This window comes from Anas acuta, chromosome 8, assembly GCF_963932015.1.
Source record: "Anas acuta chromosome 8, bAnaAcu1.1, whole genome shotgun sequence".
NCBI lineage: Eukaryota > Metazoa > Chordata > Aves > Anseriformes > Anatidae > Anas > Anas acuta.
Genome location: NC_088986.1, coordinates 25,792,294 through 25,802,270, shown reverse-complemented (window position 1 = coordinate 25,802,270; position 9,977 = coordinate 25,792,294). Strand labels below are relative to the sequence as shown.

Sequence of the window (9,977 nt, the reverse complement as noted above, 5' to 3'; positions counted from 1 at the left end):
GTTCATCCCCAGCTGTAGTTACCTGACCAAGAAAGAACTTGTGAAGGCTCTGAGACCCTTCCTCTCTCCACATCTTCCTACACCTGGCTCCACCAACACGTCATCATTCTTCCACTTTTCTACTGGTTTCTCTCCAGTAAATTGTGGCAGAAATCCAATCCCTTTGGTCACATTAAACCTTGATTAACTGAATTGGTCTCCCAGATTACCTGTTGCTTAACTCACCCATTGCTTAGCTATTTCTATCCTGGATTTCAGATTATAAAATACTTGTGAACAACAGCTGACTCTTAGCTTGAGGCTGTGGTTACCTGTCATTTTTCAGTTTAACTCTACTTGAGAAAGTCAACAAAGTTTTGTATCTTACTTTGCACGTTAGTTTCTCAGCTTCTAGGCTATGCCAAGTATTCAGCCTGCTTACAATGTTGTTCTTGCCTTAACAAAACAGTTTCTTAGCAGATTATTAGCTTGGGCTTTGTGCCTCACCTGTGATGTGCTTCGCTGTGTTCCTGGGAGACAAAAATACAACCACAGATCACCCACATGAATACAGAGCATCCCAGCATAATGGCACTCTACAGATTCTGTCACCACCTTTTGGATTTTTGAAACTCAAATGACAATAGAAAAGGAAAAAAAAAAAAAGGCACCCTGATGTATACATAGCAAGTTCCTAGAAGTAATCAGAAATTCTAAAACTTATTAAGGCAGACTCCATCAATTGTCACATTGGGATTGTATGAAGTGTTATTTTTATATATATATATATACACACACATATATATACATGTGAATGTTTGCTGCCACTGTACCTTGATAAGACTACCAAGCTGCAACACTTAACTGATAATTGTGAATTAATTATTTGATCTCAATTAGCAGCAAAATTAAATTAATGTTTTAACTGTGACCATATATGTTTTTTACATAGCTCTCAAGTATTTTCAATTATTTTTATTTTTTTCGTAAGGAGAAATTAGGAGCATGCAGTGATAAGTGGAGGGACACTAAGTCTGTTGAGTTTCTTTAATGACTTCAAGCAAGAGAAAAATGGTTTTGTTCACCTGTAATGAGAGAATCACAACACTTACCTGGATTCATACACAGTATTATAAGAATTTCCTACTCAAATTTGTATTTTTATCCATATATTGGACAGCACAAGATTTTGTGCATTTAGAAGAAATGACCAGTTTACAGACTGTTAGAACAATTTCCACCACGTTAACTATTAATTAATCTTTTTATTTGTCTTAAAAACAGTAGGCTAAAATTCAGCAAGAAACAGTAGAAGTATCACAACTATAACATACAAAATCTCTTAATTAAAAAAAAAATTGTTGTACTAGTTGAAATATACATGGTTTGGAGAAAAGCATCTACTCTGAAAACAGGTCATATGCATTCATGGAAGTAATCTCTTTAAATTACAGGATATAAGCATACAAAATAAATGTGCAAGCACACAATATTTCAAGCTCTAAGAGTAAACAGAAAGTGTTTTCCGTCAGAACTGTAATCATTCAAATCTCCAAACTTTCTGCTTTGAATCTAATATTGAAATCTCAGATGAATTTATATGGAGCAACAAGGACATCTTGAGGCAAGTTAGAAAAATGCAAAACTTCTACTCCACATTGATTTGGGAGGATTTACTAAAAATCTGACCCTTGGAATTAGCACACAATGTAAACAATAAGCTCTTGAAGTTGTTTGGCAAAGTCCCATAAATTCCGCTTACTTAAACAGTGCTTGGTCAGCACTCCTGAGGTGATAGAACATATGCTTACCAATTAGAGTTAATAGTTTTGAAGACAGGCCTGTTTTAGTAATACACTACTCTTGCTGTGTTGAGTTCTTTTCCTCCTTGTTACAGACATTAAAAAAAAAAAAAAAAAAAAAAAAAACACTTCCCACTGCTCAATATAAGAATATTGTATTACACTGTACATATTTTTAAAATGAAAAGCACAAAAGCAGTGAAAAGTTTTTGAAGAATTAAATGCAAATCTACACAAAAAATGAACTTTCACAGTTCTCTGTCACTCTTTCTGAGTTTCAAGTATTCCATTAAATTTGTAACTTTGAAAATCTGATATAAAAATAGATGTCTTCCAAAAAGGTATGAAGAGGGAAAAAAAAATCATATACTTCCTATTTTGGTTAAGATTTTTTGCACATCAAAATGCACTGTTTATTTTTTTAGCAAAAAAAAATTAAGTTAAAACTGGAGTTGTGGGGCCATTTGTTGAGCTTTCTGTTCCCTTAGTAGTATCTGCAGCCTTAGAATCCTCACAGACTTCAGAAGCCCCATTTTCCTCATTTTCCTCTGGTATTGATGTGGTAAGATCAATAGTGATCAAATCAGTTTCCTGATCTTTTTTTTCTACTTCATTGCAAAATTCAACTTTATCTTCCTGCTGGCTGTTCTTCTTTATTTGTCCATTCTGTGCAGGGTAGATACTGGCAATGGTGTCATACAGAAATTGGTAATGTTCCTTAAATATAAAGAGAAGAGGTTAGTATGAATGAAACACACAGAGCCCACAAATAAGCCCATTCATTCTTTCTTTTCTTAAATTTTAGAAACATAGTACACAATTGAACATGCAGAACCACATGTGAAGCAGCTTCCACAGTTTTTGGCATACAGGATAGTGGTTCTATGGTTTATTCTGATTTCATGCGTATATAATATCTCTGTAGCTGCTTCTGTCAGATGCTCCAAGTTGAGTCACTCAATACCCTCTTGGTTCACAAGGCAAAGTCCCCAGATATGTTTTTCAGAGTACCTAAATTGTAAACAACATTTATCTCTGGGAGAGTTATCTTATATCTTATCTTAAACTAAACCTGGTTTGTTTTTTTCAGTAAATAAAAGTGTATGCCACAGAGACACAAATTCTCTGGAGTGACTTAAAAAAAAGTTGATGTCTCACAACCTGTGAAATGAATTTCGCCTCCTAACCCAGGGTGCTGTGCACACATGTCTCTAAACCAACTATAGAAATACCAATTACTGCAATTTGTAATTGTATAATGTGCAGCCTTCCATGAGGTGTTATAGCATTACATCGCTGGATATCTCACAGACTTCTTTATTCTTAGCAGTAATGCCAATTTCTAAGTAATGATTAGTGGTTGTGCATGTCTTGATTATGATTAGTGTTCTCTATGCAGAAACGATGCATAACATGATAAAGATATTTGTAACTGTGATAAGCAATCTTGTGATTTGTCCTGGTAAGTCACAGGATTTACTTACAAAGGTGGAGACCACTCCCAGCCTGGTGCGACGAAGAGCTTTTACTACTTGGAAAACATCTATTACTTCTTCTGTTTCTGCACTCTCCAAGAGGGTCATTAAAGCACAAAATACACCAGTCTGCTGCGATCCATCACTAGAAGAAAACACACCTTGTTAAAATGTATAATCAGCAAGACTTCTCACTAAACAGTAGCTTAATTCAAAGTCTATATAATGAATTACATTTTAAAAACATTTTTTACTGGACAGAAATTGTTACAATTAAGAATATCTGTAGGACATACATAAGACAGCTTATCTAGATTCCATCTGGAACTCATTTGAACACTTAACAGATAAGAGAGAAATTAGAAGTTTTAGTCTTAAAATCTCAGCAATCGTTATCAGGATTATCTTCTCTTTAAAACAGTATGCAAGGAAATTCCTGGAAATGATCCTAAAAAAGTGGACTTACGCACTGGGTTGAACTAACAGCTCTGCTGGGTCCTCATTAGTAATACATTACAAGAACACTCTGAGCTAGCATTTCTTCTCAAAATACATGTACCAGGCAAAAGCACCCAGCTCGACCCACCTACTCCACACCCATGCCGGCTGAAGAGAAGTGCACTCACCTTTCACCACTATAATCAAAAAGCTCGGTTCTGAGCATTTTAAAGAATTTTATACAAAGAGCTGAGTGTCTCCCACAAGCCATATCAAGGCTTGTGGGAAAAGGTGGGTATCACAAAATTGTGGTTATTAAGTATATCCAGAACTTAGAGCCAGGTTACAGAGCGTGCTACATTCATACCCACCGGCAGTGGACGACAAGTGGTACACTGCGGTTGTTCCTGTTGTCCTCAGAGGCTGGTCTGGTTGGGATTTTTTGTTTAAGGTTTAGAATCATGCTGACTAAATCTTTAGGATCTTCTGGAACATCCAAGCCATTCCACCTGTGATACTGATACTGATAAACCTTCTGCGTTTCTTTCCTCTGCAAAACAGCAGTGGAGTCATAGTTAATGTTAAGGCTAAAATAATAGATACATGTAGAACACCATTGCAACTATTTTACAAAAGAAATCTTTTATTCCTGGGGAACTATATTGTGATATGAGTTCTGCCTTTGTGCAAATATGAGCTAGGCAGAGGTCTAAGCACTGCTTCAAGTACAAAAGAGAGCTGACCTCCTGAGACTCCACTACTACCATCTCAGCAGCTCACTAAGTGGTAAATTTTAGCCAATTTGTAACATTTATCATGATTAACTACTGATCTTGAAGAGAAAAACACTTCAGTTTCTTAGCGCAGGAGGTACGTGTGTTTGGAACTGTCCCTGTCATCTTTCTTTGTGCTAGGCTTATAATTAGAAGAACTAGTGTAAAACTTCCTTTCATAATTTGCAAAGAAACTTTTACCTTCAGATGTGTAACATCAAATGCTCGTATAGTATAGCTAGGACAACAGTTGACATCCGTCATTTGAACTTCTATGCCATCATATGTTTGTTTGCCTTCTCCCCAGTACTGTGCACAGTGTTCCTAAAATAGATAAAAGTACAAGTCAGCGCTTACCATTCAAACTTCCTTTTAGTTTATCTTCCACATGCACTTACAGAATGTGTTCACTTCAAAGTAGTAGGAGTTTCTCTGTATTTTAAAATACAGCATCAAACAACACTTTCGTTCAAAAATTAATTAGAGGGCAAATTAAGGAGGTAAACAATAGAAAAAATTATATTGGAAATACAAATTCCTCGTCCCATGAAACACACTTAAGAGGAAAAAGAGAATAAGAGAATGAAATTCAGTGTTTTCCTTGTATATAGAGGACCCTTAATACATCAGTGTGAAAATGATGCCCTCACCTGATCTCCATCTTTTAGCTCTGTCAGCATAACAATTACTTTGACTTTTCTTTGGAATACCATCTGCCAGAAGTCAGAGATAGTTTCCTGAAGTGGTCCCTGTGTTGCAATCATGGCTTTTGGACCCCAGTAACCCTATAAAAGAGATTTTAAGTAATTTTTTTTTTCCTTAAATTCATTTGAAATGTGATTGTCATGCAGCAGAACTCATCGTTATATAACGTAAAGTGATTATCCATTTGTTCATAGGGAAAATATGCCTATCACAATAGACAATGAATGATCTTACAGCAATTATAACAGCCAAATGACATTAAACTCCCAGTATCACTTCCAAAGTATTACTTCCAGACTGACAAGATATACTCATGCTATGGTGAGACCCGCCATTATCTACAAAGCATATTTTTTCAGAGCTAAAACAAATATTTAATTCTACACAGTTGTTTAATTAGCAACTGATAACTGCTCTCCTTGGAGGTAAATATGACACCAAAAAATTGATGGCCCAAATTTTTACTAGTACAGTTTTGTGTATGTGAATAACTGTACTCACATTTCACTCCCAGAGAAAATATTAATACGGATTGTCTTGTAGTAGTGAAATGTAGAAATTTTGATTATTAAAATTCTAAATGGATTTGCCAATCAACCATCAGATCTTCCGCCTCTGTTCAAGTAAACTTATTCTATTTGTGAAGCCAGTAAGAGAATGAGTTCAAGCTAGTATATAGTTATCATAGGCAAGCTTTATCTGAAAGCTTGTGAGATGCTTAGAATGGACCTTCTATATACATACAGTTATGAAGGAAGCATTGATGTATTTGCTTGATTCTTCACAGTCACTTTCTTCATCTGAAGAATCATCTGAATCATGTTCACCCTCCTTAGTTTGCTCCTCTTCGTTCCTGATTGGCACTCGGTTGAAGTCATCTGCATGAGACAGTGTCACGGTTATGCCACTGCTGCTCATACACAGCATTAGAGGCGGGTTGTCTCCACATCACCATTCTGCTTCCTCCAGGGAATCCCAGCTACTGTTTTTTATTGCTGGATGAAGATGGCCACAAACGTGGTGGCTTGGCTTCCCCTGTTTTTTTCAGGGTTTTTCCCCCTGTTTTTTTGTTTGTTTTTTTTTCAGGGTCATTTTCCAATGATCCTGAACTGTAGCAAGTTTCTGAACGTGGTGTTGTGCTACTAAGTGTGTTTGTGCCTTCCTAAGCAGTAGAAGGGAGTCAGGGAACTGGTGGCTGATTTTGCAAAACCCTTGCAATACGTGCTAAAACCAGTTCCCAGGCAGTTGCGTCTTTACTGGGGAAAGGCCAGAGGCATCAGGAAAAAAGGATTTGACAGAAGAGGGCCAAGGGCTCCTCCACCTTGGGTAATGTCAAAAGCCAATCTTGATATACTCAACATTTGAGAAAGACTCCTCCTGGTTCCCACCCATCAGGCTTCTTCCTTCTCTCTCCTAATGCAATTTTTAAGTGAGCCACAGACATTTTGGGATGTGTTGCATCCAAGTACTAAGAAAAGTTTTACCCTATACATAAGACAGTGACCTGCTCTTTGAAACCTAGCCCCTGTGATCCTTCACTAGCTTGTCAGTCACCAAGTTCTAGTTCTTCATTTTCACCAAAGAAAAAGGCAGTTGGTTTCTGATGTTTTAATGGAGTCTGTAAGCAGAAAAAGTCCAGTTCTTCGATAACAGACTGCAGAATAAAGGCCACTTTATTTGAAATAAACTTAAACACTCATGAGAATTCAGTTTTTTTAAAAAATCTTCTTTAAAACACTAAGAGAAGTTTCTAATTTTACAACATTGAGAAAACTAATCAAATACATCTCAGTAAGGTAATTTACTGTCCTCGTTTGTTCTAAATATATAGGTTTCCATAAAGAAGATAATAGATAAAATAACAAAATGTTCATAGAAAATACTTACATGGAATTGTATTGGCATTCCTATTTTTGCTTCTATTTTCTTCTCGATTTCCAGTGTTCTGTGTCCGCCAGCCTTTATAGGAAGGCAGTCTCTAAAGAAAGAAATGTGGCATTATGCTTGGAATAAAAACAGTTTCTAGGATCATTGTCCCCTGTGGACACCCATATCCTGTCTTCATCTCCCAGCGCATCACTTCTTACTATAATTCTATAAATTTTAGTCACATCTGGACTACATTGTACTACATGTACAATGGCATGGACAATATGCACATAGACACAAGTTTTTGTCTAAAGATTTTACGCCCCTAATCTTTATTAAAAATAGCAAGAATAGAAATCAAAAGCAAGAATCAAATTTAATTCATTTTACAGGATGGTTTTCTTTCATGAAGGTAAAGAAATTGTTTCTGTGCCAGAGAAAGAAAATAGCACATAAGTGATCTATTTTATATGTTACCTCTTTTTCATGGCTATATGTTAATGTTCTATGTTAATGTTAATGGGAGTGACAGGTTAGTGCACTTGAAGGCAATGCTTATTTACCTGAAATTCTGCCTCCAGCAGAGATGGATCACTTGGAGGATCTTTTCTTTTCAGATTGTTAAGATAGGAATGCAGTTCTGAGAGACTGATCTCTGTTTCTCCATATTGATTGTATTCCACTAGTGCTTGATGGATAAGGATGTACTGTGACTGGTATTTCCCATTTGAAGGATTTAAAAATGAAGTTATTGATGAGTAAAAAAATCATAGCACTTTTTAAAACAATTATGAAAAACAACTACTTATATGACGTTATTAGTGGTAATAACATTAAACATTAACTTTATATAGGCATTAAATTAAACTATTAAAAATCATAGGGGCTTCCAAATTAAATATTTTGGAGCATAGTGTGTTGGATGAACAGTGAATAAATATCATGAACAGTATGATCATGATACAGGATGAACAGTAAATAAACATCATACCTTTCAAAAAGCATGCAATTATTTGATCTGAAAAATGTCTAAATAAGTTAAAAACATACATTCCACCAGTCCATGACATATATTGTACTTTCAACTCAACTGAAAATCCCAGGAGACAGAGAGATTTTTGAATATGAACATTAAGTTTGATTATGTAAATTCACCTTTGTTCCTTTGTATTTATGAAGTGTATGCCAGAAGCTGGATTATCAAATCCAAAATGTTACTGTCTTTTTTCTCTAATGTATAAACTTAAAAAGCTAAAGTTTCTAAAACTTAAAAATTGTAGTGGAAGTTTTTCTCTCTCTTAATATTTTTAAAGCTACATTTTCTATGAAAAACTTCACCTGAATTGTAGGAGTACCCAAGACTGAGCAGAGCACTTCTGAGAAAAACTGATGAAGAACTTAGAGAAGGAGAGTTCCAAGTGAAAGGAATGTTAGCAAGATACCTCTACTTGAACCATGAGGCACCGCTGCCGACGCAGTTTCACAACATAGCCATAAACATCCACTCTGCCTTCTGCATCCAGCCCCTCCAGCATTGCATCAATTCCAATATAGGTTCCAGTGCGCCCAACACCAGCACTGCAAAGTACAAAGGGATTTGATTATTGAAGGGGAATGGCATCTTCCAGTCCCCCCCGAGGGAGGAGAAGTCAGTGAGACAGAGAAAGTGAAAAGACATGAGAAGTGGATAGAAAGGAAATGAAAACAGTTCTTGTAGTGAATTAATTGGCAACACTAAAAATTATAAGTTTGGATTTTAAAGCATCTTTTAATGAAAATAAGGCCGATATTGTCAAACATTGTGTTTATAGCCAGAATAGCGTGGCATTTACTTGGCTGCTTTTCAAAAGTCTATGTATCCTCAAGTTTAGTTGACTTGAATCAGGGCTTCAGACTTGACTTGACTTGACTTCAGGGACTTCAGAAAACAGGCTTTTCAGTGCCTCTCTAGCTATTTCACTCTCAAGTAATCAAATCACAAAATTTGGGATCAAAAAAAGTATCAAAACTACTGAGCTTTCCTAGCTCCCTTTTGTAAATAGTTTCACTTCATGTTCATTTAACATATTTACATATATAAGATTTACCTGCAATGAACCACTATTGGGCCACTAAAAAAGTTGCTTAGAGCATTAACTCTGCGGCGGAGTTTAAGAAGGAGATGAGGATCCTCAGGAACTCCGTGGTCTGGCCAACTTGTGAACTGAATGTGAGTGACTTCTCTTCCAGCTGTCCTTTCTCTTCCCTAGACAAAAAGATGTATGTTTTTTTGTTTGGTTGGTTGTGGTTTTTTTTTAACATATAAGCAAAAGAAAAATAAGGACAACAGTCATCAAATGTTGAAACAGAAATTTCAAATAGTGTGCTGTCGTGTGGTGCGCAATGGTCTCTCAGGTTACAACATCTTTCATATTCCATTTAAATTAAAAAAGTAGCAGTGAAGAGAGCTGTGAACCAGGAATTCACAATAACTTATACAGTGAACAAGCAGGAGGTTCAAAATGTAAGTACTTTGTTCTCAGGCTAGCTTATAGTATGTCTCCCCACACTATTCATGAATAACTTGGCTAGTTTACAGTTCTGCTTGCTTCAAGGGATACTGGCTAGTAATTCTCTCATGTCTCCTAAAAGTACTTTGCTGAGAGTACCACATATTAAAAATAAAATTAAATTAAACTAACTTAGAATAGAAAAACGTACAGGAGAACCTATGATTTTCAATGATACTAACTCTCTTTTGTAAGTCACTTGATTAAGGCTTAAACCATGTCTAGGGTTGGGTCTTATTTTCATATGTTGCTGCTAGATTCAAAGAGAAGACACACATTTTGATAATCATTATAAAACAAAATGACAAAGACTTCCTAAGGCTTTTTTACTGGCCAAGATTCATTATGGCTACATGGGTATCTTTCCAGTAATTAATCCCCAAATTC

At 35.9% G+C, this 9,977-nt stretch overlaps 1 protein-coding gene across 13 annotated transcripts in view; it reads right to left on the bottom strand.

The window, feature by feature from the left end:
- Window positions 1–1,224: 1,224 nt before the first annotated feature.
- PTPRC (protein tyrosine phosphatase receptor type C) overlaps window positions 1,225–9,977 on the bottom strand; it is a 63,801-nt gene continuing 55,048 nt past the window's right edge. For all 13 annotated transcript variants that reach the window (XM_068690075.1, XM_068690079.1, XM_068690081.1 and 10 more), the window contains 10 exons: window positions 9,129–9,286; window positions 8,484–8,619; window positions 7,605–7,754; window positions 7,060–7,150; window positions 5,917–6,050; window positions 5,118–5,252; window positions 4,669–4,791; window positions 4,066–4,244; window positions 3,266–3,401; window positions 1,225–2,498 (listed from right to left, as the gene is read on the bottom strand). In XM_068690075.1, the coding sequence (XP_068546176.1) occupies window positions 2,217–2,498; window positions 3,266–3,401; window positions 4,066–4,244; window positions 4,669–4,791; window positions 5,118–5,252; window positions 5,917–6,050; window positions 7,060–7,150; window positions 7,605–7,754; window positions 8,484–8,619; window positions 9,129–9,286 (1,524 nt within the window). In that variant the 3' untranslated portion in view covers window positions 1,225–2,216. The remainder of the gene's footprint in view (window positions 2,499–3,265; window positions 3,402–4,065; window positions 4,245–4,668; window positions 4,792–5,117; window positions 5,253–5,916; window positions 6,051–7,059; window positions 7,151–7,604; window positions 7,755–8,483; window positions 8,620–9,128; window positions 9,287–9,977) is intronic.